The 22744-nt window shown below is 41.2% G+C and overlaps 3 protein-coding genes and 1 non-coding gene across 4 annotated transcripts in view; 1 reads left to right on the plus strand and 3 right to left on the minus strand.

Moving 5' to 3' along the window:
* On the minus strand, positions 1-969 carry LOC118334837 (taste receptor type 2 member 40-like). Its single transcript, XM_035670908.1, has one exon. It carries the CDS (start codon positions 967-969, stop codon positions 1-3), a length of 969 nt encoding a protein of 322 aa, XP_035526801.1.
* Positions 970-1071: 102 nt separating this feature from the next.
* On the plus strand, positions 1072-7501 carry LOC118334838 (cilia- and flagella-associated protein 157-like). The gene is made up of 8 exons (XM_035670910.1): positions 1072-1099; positions 1660-1837; positions 2234-2505; positions 2825-2957; positions 3097-3343; positions 5479-5579; positions 5803-5953; positions 6614-7501. The coding sequence occupies exons 1-8, from the start codon at positions 1072-1074 to the stop codon at positions 6797-6799; spliced, it is 1296 nt and encodes a 431-aa protein (XP_035526803.1). The 3' UTR covers positions 6800-7501.
* Positions 4177-4248, minus strand: trnac-gca. The gene has a single exon. It is a non-coding gene; the product is annotated as a tRNA-Cys (tRNA).
* A 526-nt stretch (positions 7502-8027) lies between the features above and the next one.
* Positions 8028-22744, minus strand: part of map4l (microtubule associated protein 4 like) — a 107719-nt gene continuing 93002 nt past the window's right edge. Inside the window, exons 14-18 of the mRNA XM_035670612.1 lie at positions 21777-21869; positions 18394-18475; positions 18199-18308; positions 17840-18032; positions 8028-16264 (exon numbers count right to left, since the gene is read on the minus strand). Of these exons, the coding sequence (XP_035526505.1) occupies positions 16260-16264; positions 17840-18032; positions 18199-18308; positions 18394-18475; positions 21777-21869 (483 nt within the window). The 3' untranslated portion in view covers positions 8028-16259. The remainder of the gene's footprint in view (positions 16265-17839; positions 18033-18198; positions 18309-18393; positions 18476-21776; positions 21870-22744) is intronic.

The following is a 22744-nucleotide window of genomic DNA, read 5'->3' on the forward strand; positions in this document are numbered from 1 at the left end:
TCAAACGGTTGCTGTTACTCCACTCTTATCTTCAGCACTCCTGGTCAGTGTGTTTGTGTTCTTCCCCCTGCAGAACCCTCTGAGCTTCTCTCTCAGGTTTTTGTTGGAGCAGGTGAGGAGGCACGCAGAAGCGACGCAATAAAACGACAAGCCTAGGAAGAGCATGTCTGCGCTCAGCCCCGAAGCAAAGATGGCATGGAAATAGTAGAGGGAGATGGTGAGCAGCGTGGTGAAGTAAACCCAGACCAGAGCCACTGTCAGCCTGCAGACGAGCAGGTAGGACTCTGCTGTGTGAGAGCTGCTCTGCTTCTTCTGCATGGACAAGGTGTGTTTGCAGAGGTAGACGACCAGCCTCAGTGAAGTGGAAAGCATGATCATCAAGGGCATCAGGGTGAGGTAGCAGATAAAGATGATCACATAAACTTTTACATCGACCCAGGGGGGGAACAGAGGTTTCCTGATGATGCAAGCAACCTTTTCCGTCATGTTTAGAACAAGAGTTTTGCTTCGGAAATGGATGTAGAAGAAAGGGGAGAACAAGAAGCAGGAGGTCAATAAGGTCACCAGCAGGGCAACATTCAGGATGGTTGAGATGTTCTCCTTGAGTGCTCTGAAGAGAACTGAAGAGAAGCTCAAAACCCTCATGCAATAAAGGACGCTCAGCCAGGCAACAGACCAGAAGCTGACAGAGCTGCTGCTGAGCCACACGAAAAGGACGACACAGAAGAAGAAAGGTAAGTCCGGCCCGCAGAGCACCCCGGCCCAGACTGCGGCCACGAGCACGAAGGTGGAGATCTGCAGCAAGACGTTGCCCAGCGAGATGAAGCAGATAACGGCAGCCACGGTTTTTACACCTCCGGACCTCCATTGCTGCACAAGCATGACCCCGAGGTTAAAGACGTTGGCGAGCACCCCCAGGATCAGCAGGAGGGCCGTGCCGTACAGCTTCAGATCAGCAGGTCCAAACATGGTTGCAGAGGCCGGGCGGAGATAGATCCTGGTGCATTCCTCCCGGCTTTGGAGCAAAATGAAATGCCCAGAGTCCTTACAGAGGAAATGAAAATACCCAGCATGCAAATCTGTTCCCCTCAAGTAACCGGTGAATGTTGCTGCATATGAAAACAGAAATTAGACTGATCACTTAGATCACCTCTCTGCTTTGTTCATTTATATAACAGACCTTGACTATGAACTGAGCAATTACAGATTTTCATCTGTGCATATTTATATTTATACGTCTGTTATTGTTGTCATGTTGATGTTGCTCTTATATCATCCACACAGCAATGTTTGGGTTTTATTTCTCTATTCTGAGGTCAGGTCCTGTACCAGAATTAGCATTTCATTCAGCTGAATTAACATTTTCTTTATGTAGCTGATGTAATACAGAGTAGTTCTCTTATTATTCTTTATTAGGAATAAAGCAGTGTATTTATAAAGCACTTGTTAAAACCAGAGATTAAACAGTGCTACGAGGGAAAAAGAGAAAAACATGTCACACAGACATACACAGTGAGAATAGTAATAATTGTTGTTTGAACAGATGATGGTGGTCAGTTTGTTTTTGAAAAGGGGAGAACTTTCGGAGCAGTCCCTGAAGGCAGCATTCCCTAGCAACAAGCTAGCATTCTAAGCTAGTTTGTTAGATTTTAGTTTGAGCTGTCTCTGAAAAACACCCTGAAAGACGGATTAAAAGAGCAGATAAACAACATAAAGCCAACGAACATAGAGGAAAAAGACAACGTAACATAACTATGGCGGATAACATCGGTTCTGGCGAAAAGGAGAAGTCCTTCTATTTGATCCAAATTAGTTATCTGGATGAGAAGTTGGAGAGGTGAGATTGTCACACTGCAGACCTGCCTTGCATTTGGAGGAATATACATAACGTTAGTTTCTTTAAACAAAGAATGATATAACTTATGTAGTCAGATATGTAATGTTTGTCTTTTAGCTGAACTTAGAAAATAGAATGCATTATTTGCATAGGCTAGGTGTCCCTCCAGATGTTCTCTCCACATAAAATAGACTTTGACATCATTACCACTGCCACCATGTTAAATGTGTTTGAAAGATATTTCATAAGAAAAACATTTGGCTGTAATAATAGAAATATAGAATTAACGTTAGCGGATTGGAACTAAGCTATGATTTTTATTTGAAATACTGTATTTACAAGAACAATCTTTTTGCATACAGTGTAAACTTCCACGTGTTCCTCCTCATCCTGCAGATACCAGCTTAAAAGTGAAGAGCTGGAGAAACAGAACAAGGACCTCACCTCTCGGTACAACGCCCTGCAGAAGGACAAAAAAGACATCACTGAGTCCCTGAAACGCTCCCTGGTTCCAAGAGAAAGGAAGGTGGAGGAGCTGAGCGAGCAGCTGGAGGGCCAACAGCTGGCGGCTGAGCAGGACAGAGAGGCCCTGAAGCTGCAGCACTGCCAGCAGATTCAGGAGCTACAGGAGCGGATCGATGGACTTAACTCAGTGTCCACGATGCAGGGTGAGGCACTGTGGACAAAAGTCTGTCACACAGTATGTAGTTGTTAGGATGAATTCAAATTGTCTGATTTGTGATTTCAGTGTCAGCAATGAAGCTGCTACTTATTATTATTTCATTATTGATTCATCGATTTATTAAGTGTTTGGCATTTGGCACAAATGATCTGCCTGAAGGTAAACGACTGCAGTGCTTGATGGGTCGCCTCATAATATATGAGCACACCTGGTGTGCCAGGAAACACTGTTCCAGGCACTTTGTGTGAAGTATACTGTGGGAAGCATCCCCCTCTCCCCTTGATAACTCTCCTGTCCTCCCCCAGGGGAGCAGAGGGCACAGCTGATGCAACAGCTGTCTGGCCTGGAGTCTTTGGAGGAGCAGGTGGTCAGTCAGAAGGAGGAGCACGAAGCTGCCATCAGCAACCTGAGGATGGCAGCGAAGTTGGAGAGGGAAAAGTGAAGTCTATGACAGAATCGCATTCTTTTTCTTCTCCTGCTGATCTGCTTTTTTGATGTTGGGTTAACTGTTGCTTTAAAATGTTGGTCAGCAAACAGTAAATGTTTACCCGTACCGTCTCTTGTCCTCCAACAACAGCATGATGGAGGAGATGCAGAAGACAGTGGAAGATACTGTTAAGACAAAGACCTTAACCATTCTTCAGAAGGAGAGGGCTCAGCACAGCCGGCGGTTGATGCAGATCCAGTTCCTGCTCAATTATAACACGCTCATCCAGAAGGACACTGATGCCATACGAGCCGGAGAGAGTGATCTTTGCACTAAGAGGGACAATGTGAAGGAAGAATTGAGAAAGACTGGGCTGGAGATATCTACCCACAAGAAGGTAAGAGGACAACTGTCAACAGTTTTGGAAGAGAAGTGGTGTAACTCAGGGGGCACCTGGATTTGAACAGGAGACCACTTGACCTGAACTGCTCTACCACTCAGCTACATCCCCACACTCAGGAAAGTGGCTTCAGTGTTTGTGATCTGCTTTTCAAGTCGAATTTTCAAGCTTCTATGACATGTTTCCAGTGAGACTTGTGTGTGTTGAAGGTCTATGGTCCTATAGAAGTCTATACTCTATAGTCCGATGTAGCTAGCTTGCCAAACATTTTATTTATATGTTCACCATCTGGGACATAGACACCATTTGGACATTGGAAGTATGTCTGTCATTGTCATAAATCAGGCTCATTCTGAGCTCACACTACAGGATCAAAGCCCTGATTTTCCACTCGGTATATTTTGGAGATGGCTTTCAAAAGCCCCCAGATCAAAGGCAAATCTGCGTTCACTGATCAGAGACACAAACCGGGGCATCCGAGCCGATACCTCACAGACTTCTGAAAAATATCAAGCAGGCTAAATATCTGGTCATGTCAGGTAAGGGGGCTCTGAGTGGGTATATTTCTATTTCTTGTAAGTTATTTCTTATTTCACCATTTGAATTACACAGTTTCAGTCCATACTTAATTCTCCACTTTATTTTAGTGTACTACTACTACTACAACAAAATGCAAAACCATTAACTTACTAATACATTGGCCAAATGTATTATATTTCTATGATTCCTAGATTTCTGTTTTTGAAAGGTGCTATTTAAGTGACGGCAATGACTTCAAGATCCCTGATTACAAGACAGCAATCCGACAGTTATGGTGTGACTAAAGAACTAGGGGGCATCTGGACTTGAACCAGAGACCTCTTGATCTGCAGTCAAATGCTCTACCACTGAGCTATACCCCCACCGTTTAACCACAGCAGCACTGTGTCTGTTGACAGCACGTGGTTCTGCTGTTTGTGAGAGAATAGTATGTATAAAAAGTTGCACTTGCGAGACATAGTACTAGTACTCAGAAAGTTTTAAATTTCCATTCATCTATTCATCTGTCTGAGTTTATATGTGACACACAGGTAAAGCCCTGAGACACCACAACCAGTGAGGAAGCCTCAGTGTCTTTCTTCGACAATGTTTCCTCCAAAAATGAGTGACAGGTCTAGTTAGGATCTCTGCGTATATGTAGCTTCAAAGGTCCTTATTCTGTGGAAAATGCATTTTCAAGCTGAGCTGAGGTCTACAGTCTACAGTATAAGCAACAGCAGCCGGTGTGGGTATCAAGTGGGTCTCTTTCAAACATACTGTCTTTTTAGTACAACATTCTTTGCTTTCTAAGATAGACAGAGATACAAATAAAGATTTTTTTTCTAGAAGACCTGTCTATATATGGCACACTGCTGAAGCCTCATATTTTTTACACAGAATGAGGCCTGTGTTTCCATCATTACATCTTACTTGCATTTCTCCCTGTGGACAGTAAGAACGGGAGAAACAATTACAGTGAACAAAACTCTTTCACCGTACATACGGACATGTAAACCTTTCCTTTAAACTTCTCACACACTTGCTGCACCCATCACTGAAATAGAGGTAAAATTAGCCTACAGATTTTCTTTACACAAAGAAGTTTGTCATTGTTCTTTATCATTCTTCTTCATTTGTTTTCTCATCTTTTCCACCACAGTTTATAGTGGGTGGAATTTGTAAGTCTATAAAAATGTTTCTACTATAACTGTAAAGGTATGCGATTTATATTTCAGATTTTCTGTCAAATATTTTGACCTTTAACAACAGATAACTCAATAAAACAACCAAATGGACAAAATGGAAGAGAAAAAGAACAAAATGGAAAGGGATCTTATATCATTAAAGTTTATAGGGATACACCTGCACCTCAGAGAACTTGAAATGATTGAGGCAAAATAAAACTACAAATGTTTCAAACAAAAAGCTGCACCCTTAGTGACTATTTATTCATCTTTTTAAAACTTTCCTTGTGACGTGTATAATAGCTTGTGGCTAATAAATGATAATACTCTGATGGCAAATGTATATCATCATCAGCACCCAGTCAGCTGATATTTGAGAAAACATGTCTCAGTTTGTCTTCCAATCATTCAACATCTTTCCTTGTTCAGGAGATGAAGAAGCAGAAGAGGAAGTGCCAGAAGCTGGAGGTGAAGCTAAACGACCAAAGCATCACCCACAAGCACATGCTGGACAAGGAAATGGAACTCAGGTAAAAGTTGCATCTCTCTCTATTTCTAAGGTGCATTTCAAGAACACTATGATGTTTGATACTAATGATTGTCTGACTTTATTGCCTACCTTCAGTAGACAGACAATGCAAGCTACATTACTGAAGGATTGAAACGTGAATAATTCTGATTGAGGGGGCATACACACTGCCACTGAGCTATACTCCTGAGTGCTCAATCTGTTGTTGTCTGTTTTCTTTTCAGAAAGGCCCTGGTCTCAGTGTCGGAGGAGTGCCGTCAAAAATCAGAAGAAGCCAGTCAGCTGGGGCCCGAGCTACAGGTGGAGAGGAGCAGGAGGAGGAAGCTGGAGGCCGTCATGTCGGAAGCAGTCATCATTCTCAAACACATCATGGAGGTAAAAACACGGTCCTGACCTGTTTTAGTTCCCGCTGCAGCGTCTCATTGCCTGAAATGAAACCTTGCAGACTTTCAGCTCTGCGATCTAATAATATGTGTGAGAGCTGTATTCCAGAGAGAGAAGATGATTGTGGTTTTAATCCAGGACGGTCAGACAGCTCATTTACCTTCTGCTGCTCAGACCACCCAGTGGTGGAGGTATTCAGGTCCTTCACTAAGCATCTTTAGTAAATTCAAAAACAACCCAACTTTGTATGAAAATTGTATGAACGAAAAGAAGAACAGCTTCAGTGTCCAGTCCAATTGATGTATATGTATACTGAGTGAATGAAACCCTGTCAGTCCCAGTGGAGCGATGGTGCCCCGCCCATTGTTTATGTGAGGCTGGCACACCAACCAATTGTTCTTTATCACTGTGGCTCAACATACCAATATCCCTGGTTCTTATGAGCAAAATGAAGAATGACCTGTGGCTGTAACTGATAACTGGAAGTAGTTTTATGCTTGTATAATAATGCAGTAAAATTAACATTATTAGCTATGTAGCGTTATTGTTTGTTACAACTCAGTAACATGAGACAATTGTGGTTATGTGGCTCCGCCCACTAAGTTGCATCCCAACCATCATTTCTGATTATGGGAGCTCTGTCCGCTGCAGGAGGACGCAGAGGAAGGGCCCGACACAGAGTGGAAGACGGAGAGGCTGCTGCATATCCTGGAGAGTACCCCCCCCCAGGGAACAGAGTCCACTGAGAAGACCTGTCAAGGACAAAAACCGCAGAAACCCAAAATCAGCCAGGTACCGGAATCTCCGTCCTCTGGACCAAGTCTGTTAGTTTTATGACTTGTGATGACATTTGTATGAACACTGTTTATAAAAACCTAGAGCACGCTGCGACCTAACTGCTCAGCACCAAATGGAAGACAAAGTTAGCAACAATCTTTGTATAAATTCTGTGGGTCTGTCCGTCCCTCAGGAACCTCTGCAGTAAGAAGACATCCAGCTCTGTCGATATATCTCCTCCTGATGTGATTAAAACAAAGAAAATCTGAAAATGTTCACCAAAAAATGTGCCACCAGAGAAAAGCTCAAGTACAAATGTTGTCTACAGACTTTGCTGTCTATATTACAGTGTGAGCATATAGAAGATTTATACATACTGTATATAACCATGTGAAATCCAAGCAAGTAGCTGCCTTCTTGTAATTTAACAAAAATGTTACTGATGAAAAAAGACAATGACAGCTAGCTAACCTACTGTAGCCTCACACTGGCTAACAACAATAGCATATCACTGACATTCTGAATGTGAGTTTATTACTATAAACCTCCAGGGTGGTGGAAAGTAACTGAAGTACTCAGTGGTACTGTTTGATACAGTGTAGAGACAGCAGCTCCCTCCCTCCCCCATACTGACCTCTCCTGTCCGCCAGTGGAGCCAGTCCTCAGCGTGTTCCCGCCCCCACCTGCATGTCATTACCTCAGTCATCCACGGGCTAGCAAGTTTTTTCAAACTGGGGTCCGGGGACCAACAAGGGCCCTTGAGTAGGTCGAGGAAACTCACAGGTGTATTACCGAGGGCTGCATTCCACTTAGCGGAGGTCTTGTTATTGTGCATGCTGGTTCATGTCATTGTTGCTGGAACTCTTAATGGAACTGAGCCTTCATTACACTTCATCAAGTCCACATGTGTTTTATTGTATAAAATGTCTGCTGTGCAACCAGTTCATATAGAATTTTGAACTTTTATGACATTTTTTGGAAGTTGGAACACATCATGATTTATAGTGATCCCAGTTTGATCATTGATTGACTAGAAAGACTTTATCTTCAAACCTAAAATACCCAGAGTGGATAAGGACAAATTACTCTCAAATTGGGGATCCTTGGTCTCATGTTTATCTTTTGTGGAGGTCCTTGATGTTAAAGTTCGGGAAACTCTGGTCCGTGTGCATCAAATCATCAGAGGTCAGCCTTTGTTCTTTAGCTCATGAAATATGATGCAGCAGCAGGATACAAATGATATAAAGTAGTTATTAAAATTAGTCCCATCTTTACCAGGTGCAACATTAAAGTGAGACATTACACATTAATGCATTATTACCCACTAATGTAGCATAATCCTTCTGAAATCAGCCATTCTGCACAATGAATGACTTCTGTACTTTTGCCTACTTTCAGTCTGCGATTAACATATTGCATTTACAGCTCCAAAAACCATTTCACACTGAATGCTAGAGCACTGAAGCAGGTTAAACACTCAGGTGAAAAAGGTTAAAAAGGTCAATCAATGTGTAAAAATAGCCTACACTACAATGTGTGTAGTGTAAAAGAAATGACACAGCTGTGACACTGCCTGGTATTTTGCTCATCTTTTTATTTCATGATTAATATTCACATCACTGGTTAACAATTAATCACAATAAACATCTCTTTCATACCAAATATTCAGAATTGAAGGGGGAGATGAGCTCTATCTAATAGGACAGATGCCTCTAACAACCAGCAGTTTGTTTGTTGTCTTCTGCATGCTCTTGCTATGGTGTTGTGCCCTACAGAATAATACAGCACACGCTACAGTGGATCCACTCCACAGTACTGAAAAGCAGATTCTTTTTGCCTGTTCCCTCTGTTTGTGAGGACAATTTGGACATGCAGCCTAAAGTTTAGGTATAAGTAGGTATAATCAAAAAACTTGAATCCTATGAACAAAGCCGGCCTAATAAATACAATCAATACATATTTTATTGTCCTAACTCTGTGCTCTCCTTGATAAACAGTTGGAATATTGGTTTTACTGCACTACCGTCTGGTAGTTGCTGTATATGTGGTGGAGGACACAAGAAGAGAAAGCTACTTTTCAGTGCTGTGATGCTGATACGCGTCTGTAGGTGGGAGACACAGCTAGGGGCTCCAGGTGCATATCTACCAACACTCCCTTTTATTCTGGAGTTACCCTTTCTCCCTTTGTTTTCACAATTCAGGCAATTAGCCACCTCTCTTAGAAGGAAAGTCTGAGTTCAAACTTACTGTCTTAAACAACAAACTTAATGTTTGAGCTCAGCGTCTACTGATTTAGCCTATGCTTTTTAATAGTGCAAATTGGTCCAAATTGTTCCGTTATTCTCAGCCTTTGTTACTGACACTGAGAAGATAATTTGGTCCAAAACTTCCCTTAATTCAGTCCGTGTTGGTAGGTATGTCAAGGTGTCTATATAGGAGCTGTCTAATACAGAACATTACTCTCTACCACATGCCAAAAGACTAAGTCTGGTTAGTCTAACGGGGGGGTGGCGGATGGTGGGAGAAAGGGCTGACCAGTGTGTGTCAGGTGTCACAGTAGTGCATTTTAAACCAAAGTGGAAACCGATCGGTTGTTCCTTTCTGTTTGCCAACCAATTCTTAAGTGTGGTATTTGGGTTTCTGCGATTCCGGTTTGCTTCCTGTTGAGTTGGACCATACTAAACACGACACACACTGCCCCCCTTCCTGCCCGTCAATTTGAATCCAGTAAATAGTGTTTCCATGTGTGACCTATCTTCCAAAACAGAACAGAGACAAACCTCATACATGTATTCATAATCTTGCATCTTTAATACATTTTAAAAACATTCTTGAAACTTCAGCAGCCCTTTTCTTGGAGGAAAAAAGGCAGACTCTGAAAAAAGAAAAAGTACACTTTTCCTTCCTTTTGCTTTCAATCTTATAATAATACCATTATTGACCTTAACAGTAACAGGTTTATGAACGTGAAAGCTCATCTGTCAACACCCACGACACCCTGTTAAGAAGTAAGATTTTTTTTTTCTTTTTTTGTTTGATTTTCATTTATTTGAGTTACTTCTGGAGTGATAAAAACATAGTGGAAACTATATACAAGGGACAGCGTGAGCTACTAGTGGAAGGGTGGTATTCAAGCGCTATAACTGGGGAATCAAACATTTGTGGACGGACATCAAAGTGAATCTGGTTATTACCTTTTGTCCAAGCTGCAATGCTGCACGTTAGTTTTATTTCACAAATAACCATACTGGTTACTACTGAGTACTACAGGCATACATCTAGTCTGAAACCTAACCATACCCTCTGTGATTATATCAAATTAAATCAAACTTTAATGGATCAGGTTGCCCATTGATCTTTGGAACCATAATTTAGCTCTACTGGATAGCCCCATGTGTTATTACTTTAGCATACAGCATGGGAAGTATAGTCTGGCAGATAATAGATTTAAAAGAGATTGCAATTGTGTATTCATTTGGCTGATGTTCATTTTTGTAGATAAACACACAACATAAACATTTTTATGTTCCCTTAAATTTGGTTATTAGAGTTTCTAAATGTTTTCAAATGTATCTTTGTTATTTATGACAAATTGATGTAAAGTCACTTACACAGCTACTGATGATTCACCGTCATCTTGCATTGCCCTGGTGGCCTAGTGATTTATCCTATCTGATACATTTTGGTATCGACCAAAATAATCCAGTACTAAACTGTATTGAAACTTCTCCAGACAACTGATACCTGCATTTGATCTGTTCTGTACCTAAATCTAGAAACTATTTGTATAGTTTTGCTCGCAAAGTTATGCAAGATATGACCCTTAACAGGAATTAGTTTCTAGTTTATAGCCTGTAAGTTCATAAATCACCAACAACTTCCCTTTCGAAAACTTGTTAGCTGTCTGGCTAACTGGCTTCCGGTGTATGTGCAATGCAAAGTGCACCGCCTTATATCGGTTTTACAGGTTTGGCTGCTTATCATGAATGAATTAACCGTGCAGCATTGGAACTGCTACAAGTTGTCATTGTTTTAGGATAACAAAAGTAACTTACAATTACTGAACATACTGTATGCTAAAGGAGAGAAATTCATTCATAACAACACGTTCTACCAGTAGTACTTCTGATGCTAATCCTCTGAAATAAGGCTCCTAAAAGTTTAGTATGGTCCTTTAACTGACCATAAACAGAAACGTACCCACTTTGGGAATGTGGCTTTGTAGCTTGGTCAGACAGTAATAACCAGTGAATGTTGACAGGAACAACATGAGGGCAGACTGAAGGGTTGAGTGTTAAACCATCATAGCCAATAGTACAACACTGATGACCAAAGTTCCACTAAAATCCTCTAATCTGACAAACTCTTACACTGAGCTTCCAACACACATTAAGACTACAACTGGCTCCTATTTTATATACACAAACCACTGTCTACAGCTATCAAAGTGCTTTCATCCCTTTGTTCTTCTATTCCCGAAGAAAGATTCACATTATCGTCTTCACATGTGATCCACACATATGTCAGGTATCATGTTTTGCTTTTAGGCAACTCATGGGAATGATTTGGAGGGAACAGTACAATATCAAATATGCGTATATGTTGCTTTTACTTGTCTAGTCTTTATTGTTGACTATTTGATAACTTGCTCTTTGATTATCATAACTTGATCTAACTACCAAGACTGTTTTGCTTCCAAAAGCACACATGTACAGTACACAGTAGACAATGTTTTACCAATATACAGTAAAGCAACTTTTATATCACTTCAGTGCATCAATAACTGAACAAGACTGTGTTCAGAGTGCACAAGACTTTTGAGTTTTAAGGGGAACTGTACATAATTCATATGATTTAGATAATATTTAGTATTCCAGACACAATAATATAGTGTGGCCATCAAAGCTAGTTTAAATGAGAATGGTATGTAACTCTAATGAAGCTTCTGGTGATGCAAGGTTTCTCAGTCAGCCTTTGTTAAGTCTCAGAGCCAGACTATCAGTGTTCCAGAGGCTACGCAGCGCTCTCTACAGGATGGATGCAGTAGTAACACTTCACACATCTGACAACTACGGCAACACCCCACAAACTCGTCACTAATCCTTCATTGTTTCAGCGGAGACCAATTCCTAATGCCCAATGCAATGACTGTGAGTAGACAGGGCCGTCTGCTTTAAGGTGGCTGCTTCTACTCGTTTTACTGCTGCGACTGACACATGACAATGTGTTTGGTCTGTAAATCAACAGCACATCACAGTGTAGTTTTAATCAATTAAAAATGAATTTAGGTTATTTCCTAAAATAATACAAACAGGCTGAAAAAAGTTGCCTTTTTCTTCATACTTGATCATTAAAGACATTTAATAATTGTGGAAAGTGAGCAAGAATAATATCCCCTACAACTTCAGACTTACTTCTCATCAACCGCTGATTCAAAGTATACTAGGACCATTTTAATGTTTCCATCACTTAAAATGTGAATTTCTATTTTACATGTGCAGATTAGTTCACTTGAAAGACAACATCAAGCAGCACTTGCTGGCCCCAACTACAGTATTTCCAGGCCGCTCTCGGTTCTGCGTTGCTGAAATATTGCTGCATTCATGGCATTTTGGAGCTGGGCAGTTCCTGCTGTCCAGTGTAGTAAAATAATATTTTAATCATTTTTTAACCTTTGTTATATTTTGTGCATATCCAGTGATATCCTATACAAAACAAAGAACAAGAAAATGCTGACCAAAATAAGCATTTCAAAAGCTTTTAACTTCCATCTATTTACAATACAGATGTTTAGTAAAATATTTAACAATAGATAACTAGAAACCTGTCACCAAGTCAAGTGGCTTACTAGTAGCTCTTAGTTCAATCTGCTACACAGTCTCTAGTAAATAAATCAGTAAAAAGTTGCAAAGAATTTGCCATCTTCAGACTTGCCATGAATGTAACATTATTCCCTTTAACTGACAGTTCCTCCTGCAAGTAAACTCGTCCCTCTCATAACTCCCTGTTAACCTCTGTGGTTGTTCTCTGTCCATCTCTCTCTTTCTCTCTGTCTGTACGTCAATTGTATGCGCAGGTAACAGGAAGCGTTCCCAACTAAGACCCTGTATTGCTGTCAGAGAGTTGGAGTGAAGAGTGAAACACGGGCAGAGGAAATAGACGAGAAAGAGTGAGGATGAAGTGAGCCTATGATGAAAATGTCCGACAATGACTATGATAGGAACAACAACACAGCTCATCATTGTTTTAACAATATCAGCGTAGACCACCAAAACACAATAAAGAGTTGGTTTCATTCTAGAACAGAGAAATGCTTCTATGAACAGCATACCGTTTTTATTTTAGGGTGCCGATTTGTGTTTGTGTGTACCATACTGTATGTGTGTATATGTGCTGACTTCTGTTTGTGTGTGTGTGTGTGCGCATGCACACCAACAAGCGTGTGTGTGCTTTCCTGTATAAATCTGTGCTTATGTGGAAGTGTGTGAAAAAAGTTAACAGGTCTCACAGAGAGGATTCTAAGACACACCAGCTAGTGGGAGGACTTAAAAGAGGGTGTGGCTCTCTAGCCCCACCCCCTCTCCACTGGGGTGAACCACATGACCAGGAAGTGCCACATGCGCAAGAGAAGGAAGGCGCTGTCTGTCTGTCTGTCTCAGATAGCCTCATGTGAACTGTAAATGCTAGACAGAGCTTAAGGTGACTGCTGGGGTCCCTCACAGGAGAGTCTACAGGCGTATGGGCGGCACTGTGGGTACATGGGAGGTCTGGGATCAAGCGATTAGACAGTGTGGGAAAGAGTTATGGTGCAGGAGGACAGGGTTGCATGTGGTGTGATAGCAATAGTCTTATTGAGGAAATTAAGACTAAAGGGTTTAATGCCCCAAAATTATTATTATGTCATGCGAAGGGTCGGACATATGACTATATGAGCTTATTTAAAGATAAAGGTTAAGGGTTTGTAAGTCACTGAAATAGGTCTGCTGCTTAAGGTGCTTTTTTTGGGTCATTTTTTAATACTTCCATCAACCCAAACTGAATGGGGCTGCAGTGCTGAAACACCCATCTTAGTTTGTAAGCTTGTGCTAAGTCCCATGTGACCAGGACTGATCTAAATCAAAGAGTGAGCTTCAGAATGTGAACAGTAAAATGAAGTAGTGCTATCACACTCAATATCCCCAGAGGTGGGTAACATACTCTACAGACCTGTGTACACCCTAATGTATTCAAGATATTGTGTCATAGGAAGACTAGCGACCACTTTGTGGAAGCTAATGGGCATCCAACTAAAGAATAAAGAGTATTGTAGTGAATTAAGTCCCGGTCACACCAGAATGTGGCATTGTGAAATTCATTCCTCTGTCTTCCTGAAACATGTAGTTGTAGTAGCTTGGGGACATAGGGACTAATCGCAGGGCTAGTTGGTCAGCTAACATACTAGTGCTAGTCAGCCACAACAGTTCTCTGAGGTTCTTCCTACTTACTCTGTACTGTACCGTTAACTTCCTCATGGCATTTTGTTATCAGGACTGCATTTCATTCCCTTATTGAAGAGGGGGAAAACTCTCTGAGCTAGCAAGAATATTAAGCTTGTTGGCACCATTGCTACTGGGAGAATGCATTTACACAGTTAAATCAGAGACGATTTGTACGACTCCTGTCTCATAACTGTCTGCAAACCATTCCTGTTTCGTAGAGCAAAGTATACTCCAACAGAAGTGTGTAAATTAAAGTGGTAGGTGTAACACAGCTAATAAGCCAGCTACAATAGCTTCCTACAATTTGGACTTTCCAGCTCTCTGATCCATCAAAGGACAGCACAGTTAAAATGGCTTGCTACTGGTCAATGGTGGCAAAGTTCACAAACTTGAAACTTTGCTTGTGTGAACGAAACCACAGATTCTAGCAGTTTATTAACACAGTTCTTTGATTCCATCACAATAAACTGATTTTTCCGTAAAATCTCGCCATTTCAAGTGCTGGTGTGACCGGGTCTTTACACCGCAGCCTGTGACACGGTGGTTGACGCTGTCCGCAGTAAGAAAAGTGCTACATATGGTATACTGTGCATTAATGCCTTCATGTTGCTTGACCAAAAGGTTCAGCAGCTAGCAGTTTAACAGTTATCAGAAAAGTTTAAATACTTCTGTTTAAGATCACTCCTTCAGCTTGAATTAATAATCACTCTTTCAAGGTCAGATACTGTGATCTTAACTTAGAAAATACTTGGCTTCAAGATCAAATACCTGTGCTCAGTGCCAGATCCTTTTTGAGCCAAGGCTACCCAAAGAAGCAGCAGAGCTCCATCATCACTGCCTCTCCTAAGGATTATCATGCACTAATCACATCATAAAATATTGTTTCTAATTGTGGTAAAAGTCGTCTGCTTTGTTCTACCCACAAAATTTCCTCGTAAGTACTCTGAATGGATGCATCTTTTCTTGAAACGTACCACAGAAATTGTCTGACGTCCTGAAAGCCTCTGCACTGATTCTGAACTCCATCTTTAGATCTATTTTCATTCTTTAGATCTATTTCCAAACTTCTCCAATTGTATCTCCTCTGCTCCACTGTACATAAGCCCTTGTCCTCTGCACCGATCACTGCTAATTGTGAGCATCATGACAGAAATAGCCCAGAGATAAAGAAGAATTATTGTATGTAATATAGTTTGGGGAGACAAACTGGTGCAATGATACTGAGTGATGTAATAGGAGATATTGTTTGATGGGTGAGCTGCAGAATTACCTATAATTTGACAACGTGCAGTGCTGTAGATACTGTAGATTTGGAAATAATTGCTGGCTGGCTGGGAGGCTGGAATGTGTTGATATAAAGCAGACTTGACCGTATTTGCCCTGCTGTTGGCCGGTAGCAGACCCTCATCATCTGGTTAGGGTGGTCTGGACCTAAGCGGACACGGAATGGGGGTGGAGGTGGGGAAAATAAGGTTGGAACATCAAAAGTGCTTTTGAATGCCTGTGAGAAGGACCATAGATTAGCCTTAGGAACAGAGTTCTGAGGCAGGGTGTTTGTGCTATTGGGGCACGTGTGGGACTCAGTTGTGGAAATATTCTATTAAAAACTGGCTATGCTCAGTATACTTCCATACGGCACTGACTACTGTAGTGGATTTATTGCGCTGGGGTTGTTCAATTTGCATCTTGAGGTTGAAGTCCTCTAAATCAGTGCTTACGAGGGGATTTTATCAGTCGAGAAGCTGGTGGAACCCCGCACAGAGAAACACAGACAAACAGCAAGTGCTCTTCTCTGTGGTAGGCAGGGCCAAACGTCAGCCCGAGGGCGTCAAGAGGTCGAAGGTCAGGGTTGGTAGCAGGAAGCTGGCAGGCGGACCCCAGAGAAACACTGAGAGGTGATCGGTCAGTTCGGTGCTGCGGTGGGCGAGATGAAGGGCGGGGCCAGAGGGAAGTGACTGCGCCGTGGTAGGTTGGTTGGTCGGTCGATTGGCAGGTCGGCGAGCGCCATGCGTGTCCCACCAAAATCTACAGGTCACTGGGACTCAATCTGTGCAGGGGAGAAACTGGATTAAGAGAAGAGAAAGCGACCAACAGAAGGAGAGAAAAGTGATGCTGAGACAGAAGTGGACATTTTGTGGTGGAGTTTGCATTTTACCAGCCAGATGGTCTCTAGCTAATAGGCTGTTGCCGTCTGGGGCAGGTTCATATGAATTATGGGCCTAATTATAAAACATTCCTGCTTTTTATTGTATTAGCACTACAGCCATCCATCAATTAGGCCGAGTTTGGCAACCGCATCAGGTGGCAGGAGTCTGTTCTGTCCCTCTGAACTCAGGGAGAGTGGAGGCCAGCTGCAGTGCCAGAGATGAATGTATCCACTGAGACTGGTTAACTCTGTAGGTCTCTTCATAATCTCATTTAGTAGCAAAGTGTCTGCTATTTTTACCACCCCACTCCATCAGACACGTAGCAGAGAGCAGGTATACACGCACATGCACACACACACATAGTCTCTACTTATTTATTGTCAATTGTCTAAATAATTGACCGTTTGCAAAACTCCCGAACAGCAATTGTCTAAACATAGCTTAGCAACCGTAACTAGGCATGTCAGACCTGCCAAGCTTTGGAGTTCTGCACATCCTGAAGCGGTGTACATAGAGTCGTAGCTCTCATTACTCTGCATCTAAAAGGTTTTTTTTTCTCACATTTTCAAAACCAAAAACACGAGAGCAAAAGTTTTAGGGATGGATTAAACAGTGCGTTATCCGCTCTAACATAAGCTGCTTGTTTCTGCGAAATGAATCTTATTTTATGTTTTAAGAAAAATTATCTTTTCAAGCATGTTTTGCATTAGAGTTATTATTATAAGTAATCTGGTTTTAAGAAAATCTAACTTTTAACAATGGTTTGCAGAATATGCCAGCAGAGGAAGATTATTTTCCTTATATTAGGGACCACTAGCACAACTTTTTTTTTTCCCATCTTGGCAGGCTGAATGAAGCCTCACTGCTGAAACCAGCCACTGATGATGGCACCCACCTGTCACTCAAAGAAGGCATGTCCTTAATTACGCAGAACTTTAAACATGAATATAATTTAAATATTGAATTATATGAACAGGGAAATTAGCTATAGAGACCAAAAGGCTTTTCTGTACCAGGCAGTAAACATGTTTACTGCTGCTGTAAAGTTGGGCATTTTAATATGGGGCCATACGTAGGTTGACTCACTTTTCCAGCCAGCATCAAGTGGCTGTTTAAGGAACTGCCATTTTTGGCACCTGTTGGCTTTATTTCAGCCACAGAGGTTGCCGCTTGGGTACGGCTGATAATATCTGCCAGCAACAGTTGTCATTTCAACCGGCCAAATCCACATTTGTTGGCTACAACGAGAAACCTGCTTCAGTTTACTTCTGTCTGAAATCAAACACTCATTGTTTCAATAATTACTAAGAATTTTGAGCCGTAAATCTGCCACCATTGTCATTCTATGTGCCGTGCTAGAAACAACAGTAAGTGCGGGGGACGGGGCTTAGCGGATGTTCGGTGGGCTGCAATCACAGACGAGCACTTTGAAGCTTTTAAAAGTGACTGCTCGGTTTGTGTCTGTGTTTACCCACTTGTCTCAGTGATGCGTTTGTCTATGCTAAGGGGCTCCCTCAGTCCGTCTCCCCCAAACGGAGTAGGTGTGGTCTCCTTCACCCCATTCTCCTTAGCAACACCTCCTGGTGCTGTTGCCTTAGCAACGCCTGCTGGTCCTGTTGTCGGAGCGCCACTCGGGGGTGAAGATGTCTTCTCCTCTGTTTTCTCCTCCTGTAGCCAAATATAGACACACAGACGACACACACACACACACACACAGAAGGTTTAGTATAGTGTACTCATACTACCACACCATCTAGTGGTGTGAGCCAGTAAAACACAATGAGTCAGCAGAATGAGAGAAGTTAACTGTCTGTTAATGGATAATATTAATGACCTTGTGACCATTGGTTTGTCCGTTGCCTGGCCCCACGTTGTCCATGGATCCAACCTTAGACTTAGCTTTAATGTTGAGCTTATGGGACTCAATCTTCACATCACCTCCACCTGAGGAAAAAAACATGAAGGTTAGCATGAGACCAGCATGGAATAAGGTAGAGTTTAAAGGGAAGACATAGAATAGAAGCCTGACCTGGCTTATGTTTGATGTTATCCTTGGAGCCACATTTGGATGTCACCTTGCTCACATCAACCTTTCTATTCAGGATCTGCACCTGGAGGAAGAGCAGAGGTCATAATGTAGCCTCTTTGTACCAACTCATTAAGACGCCACATCCAGTACAATGCATCTTTACTTCAGCACCCACTCTATCCACGTCAGAAAATCACTGTCAGCCATTAACAGTCACCTGGGCATTTATAGAGAGGAGGACATTTGGTACAGTATGTGGGAGACTAAATGCATCACAACAAATACTCGACTTCCTACCTAAGTTAAGTTCTTATTGTTACTGAAGGTGCCTTCTTGTTTTTGTTAGGCTGGTAAATGATGCTCCATTTATGCAGATAAATCGGGACAGGCTATAATTGGAGGATGGGAGAGGGCTGTTATTACATCGCTGTCACATTGTGAGAGCGTGTGTTCAGGATCACAAGGAATAATCCTGAAGAGCGCTGATGGATTTTAAGGTCCGCTGACCTGCCTGACAGCATGTGATAAGATCAATCATACTTACATATTTGATGGCAGACAGGAGGACTAACAGTCGGTCCACTGTGACCCTCAGTGCTGTTAACTTTCATTAGCAAACAAGCCATTATGAGTTTGCCTAATTGATATTGGAGCTTTCCCTCATTATAGGCTGCTTGACAGCTTAAAATATTACTGACCCACTAATGTCCACAGTCATTCAGAAGAAAGATAGTTGATGAGTCACATTCACAGGTCAACCTGGGATCACAAAGGCCACCTGTTGTGTGGCTCACTCTGGGCAACTTTGTTTGATTTCCATAACCCAAAGCATCTGTATTTGACGACCTGTTAACGAGACTCAACCATCAACTAGCTTTCTCCAGAATGACTGACCCCGCCTTTAAGGTACTAGCTGAGTAGCTGAGCTAAGCACATATGCATTGACGTTTTTCCTGAATCGGTCGCAGTATGAGGCTACAGTGCAAGGTTTTCTTAACATACTTTGTTCAGTCATTAGTCACGAGGGATTGCTTCTTGTCTTGAAAACATGTTTGGAACAGAAGTCAGTGATTTCAGATCTGCATCATTTTCCTAACCCAACCCTAACCCTAATCCACATATTGGTGTTATATTGTTATAATGTATATTCAAAAAGAAAAATTAGAATATCTTGCTTTTTCTTAGTCCAGTGTTGCCAGTATAGAGATAGTCTATTTGCCAGCCAACAGAGCTTCATTGTGAACCTGGAAATGTAACCCAAAGTTGTATGTTAGAAACGTTGAGTGTGGGTCCCCAGCATACTGAATAATTTCAACTCTCAGTGGGCAATCAGTACTGAGGTTAATGCTTAATACATTGAACCTGCATTTTTAATGAAGAGACCTCAATTCCATGTGAATATTCAGTTGCAATATTTCTTTCTCCAAATCGGCAAAGCAGTTGCTAAAATATTGTCCATATAAGTGTTTATACTAATTATGCTAATTATCCTAATTGCCAAACATGTTGCTAACAAGTTAGCATCTGGCAGTTTCTACATGCTGGGGACCCATACTCTGCATTTCTAACATAAAACTTGAAAAAGTACAAGGAGTTATATCAAATGCTCGGTATTTGATCCAGTGTAAATCTGATATTTTCTGATATTTTAATGAATGTTGAATTTAATGTGATTTTTCGTTTTTAAAAGAAAATCAACATTGTCTACCAATTAAGGCATGATTAATACGTGCAATCGAAAAATGTGTTTTTGTCATGTGAAGCCACATCTTGACAGTTTCTACAGTAGATTGGAAATGGTCGGGCTTTTCCTTATCACATTAAATATAGACGATAGCCATTAATGAGATTATATAAACACAAATTCTTGAATTCTAGATAAGGTAAATATTCATGATGTCATTTTAGACTGAGGACACACGACTTCATTAAATACAGAAAAGGTGAATATTGGCTCAGCAATATAATATGTTATTCCTACAATAGTACATTCCCTCATACTGTGGTTTTAACACCTTATAGGACTGTATTGGTTTGTGTGTACTTTATGTGGAGCATGCTTTGGAACATACTTTTACATGTGTTGTTTTACATTTACATGTAAAACAGCAATACATAAAAAAGTACAGAGCACTTAATGTAAATAAGGCAGACAAAAAATGGACAGGACAAAGTAAAAACTGAAATAATATCTAAATAACAAGAAAAGTTGAGAGGTATTAGTGGGACCAACCATCAGGTATGACATTTTTTATGTTGTAGCATGATAAAGCATAATTAATTACATCATAAAATATTTCCATATCGTAATTTTTGTGATAAGGAAATCATTGATTTCTACAATCCACTGATTTCCCTTTTGTGTTACTAATTGTTTGGCAATAATATTTCTGTAAGCTTAAAGGTGTTGTCATGACAATGGTTTGAATTGGTAAAGGGACCCAGAAACCATATTTCAGGGTCCACAAAGAAACGAATGCCATTGATTTGTTATATGACATGGTTTCTTGAGAATTAAAACAGATCAGTTGCTGACGACATTGCTATGGGTGTGATCGGTCTAGCCTGTAGCTTTACTTGATGCCACAAGTTGGACATTAAGCCATTTACACTGTTCCTTTTGTGTTTCGTTGAATTGATCTAAGACAGCAAAGTGGTGATTGTGAGAGCAGCCCAGAGACTGGATATGATAGTGCAGCAGGTGTTTGGAGCAGATGGAAACAACATCTGGAAGGGTGGGCAGAAGGGCCTGTGGTCAGTTCACTTTAAGTGAAATCTGAAATGCAAACAGTGGGAGCCATGCATGTGCTAAACACAGTGCATTCATTTTCAGGTACTCTGAAAATGATAGCACGTAAATGATTGATATTTGGGGGAAAAGGGCATTTGTATTGTTGCAGTTGAACTTCAATTGCTTCTAGCCTGGTTCGATTACAGAAAACACTCAAATTAGATTTTCTGAAGCTGTCTGCAGTATTCAGCATTTTAATCAGGGATAATACAAGATTTTTGGATACAGTATATTGATTCTGAGTCACACTGATTGAATTTCTTACCAGCAGGCATCAGATCTTCTCATGATTGCTTAAACACAGCCAAAGTGTGTAAAATGGTAGTTGGATTTAGCCCATTGTAACTGTCAAGTAAGGGGCATACTGTGTCACTAAGGCTTAATAATTATGACTGCTTCTGTGTAAACTGCCCAATCAGGTGTAATATATATTATGCATCCAAATTACTCTTTTACCCCTTGTGACTAATCAAGTTTCAAGGCTGGGACTGAGACTCCCAATTGATCACAACACAGCCCGAAGCTAAATAAGTGTAATAATGATATGCATCCACCCTAACCAGAGTCTGCCTCCAGCTCCGGCAGTACTTACATTGCCACCTCCAGGGACATGTTTGATATTGTCCTTGGAGCCACAGCGAGACGTGACATGGCTGAAGTCCAGCTTTTTGTGCACTATCTGAACCTAAAGACAGGCAGGCAGACACACAGACAAGCAGGGGAGTGAGGAGATAGAGAGGGAAAGGAAAGAGGACAGAAAGAAAAAAAAGAAAGGTATGACAGGCAGACAGACAAAAAGCAGCAGAGAAGAGCAGATCAGCTGGCGGCTTCAGTTAACAGGAAACAGAGTAGCTTTGCTCTGTATGTATGGAAGAGATTCTGTCATTCAAATCAAATGATTCCTCCTATACATCAGCTCAGTGATTGCATTATGTGATTACTTGGTCAGAACATGGCACTGTAAAAATGGTTTTGGGGACATTATGCAGGAAAATCATTGTGATTCAGAATGAGCAGCTAATCTGACAGATTATTAAATGAAAGGTTAGTGAATTCTTACAAAAAAGTTAATGCTGAAAAAATGAGGATACTGACTGAATAACAACAGAGCGCTTCCATAAACGGCATTAACCAAAACTGATCAAGCACAGGACAAACACTGGAGGAGGAGACAGAGCACATGCAACAGAATACTACACAGTCAGTGATTTTGTGTTAACACATGCCGTTCTAAGCAAAGAAGCGACTAATACAGGAGAATGGAAGACAAAAGATGTTCCTTTTAGGTTCTTTTAGACTGTTCTGCCCTACAGCCAGTTCCACAGTTCTAGGAAAAGAGGGTACATGTTGCATGGTTTGGTAGGACAGGATGCCAAGATTTTTTTAAAGATCCCCTCCAGACATGTATCAGGACATATATATGAATAATTTGCTTGTAACAATAATGTGTCTTTCTAAAAATAAATCCATTCCATATTAAAATCCTCAAAAAGTCAACTCCTCCTTCTACCTCATTTAAACTTCCAGAATGTTTAGTCTAAAGTTTCCCTGCTGGACACA

This window comes from Morone saxatilis, unplaced genomic scaffold (genome assembly GCF_004916995.1).
Source record: "Morone saxatilis isolate NCDOM2014 unplaced genomic scaffold, NCSU_SB_2.0 Contig23, whole genome shotgun sequence".
NCBI lineage: Eukaryota > Metazoa > Chordata > Actinopteri > Moronidae > Morone > Morone saxatilis.

Excerpts from the sequence above, each read along its gene's own strand:
- LOC118334837 (XM_035670908.1), bottom strand. The coding sequence starts at position 969 with ATGTTTGGACCTGCTGATCTGAAGCTGTACGGCACGGCCCTCCTGCTG.
- LOC118334838 (XM_035670910.1), top strand. The coding sequence starts at position 1,072 with ATGCAAATCTGTTCCCCTCAAGTAACCG. Across the intron at positions 5,580-5,802 it reads GACAAGGAAATGGAACTCAG|AAAGGCCCTGGTCTCAGTGT; the intron begins GTAAAAGTTGCA and ends TTTTCTTTTCAG. Across the intron at positions 5,954-6,613 it reads TTCTCAAACACATCATGGAG|GAGGACGCAGAGGAAGGGCC; the intron begins GTAAAAACACGG and ends TGTCCGCTGCAG.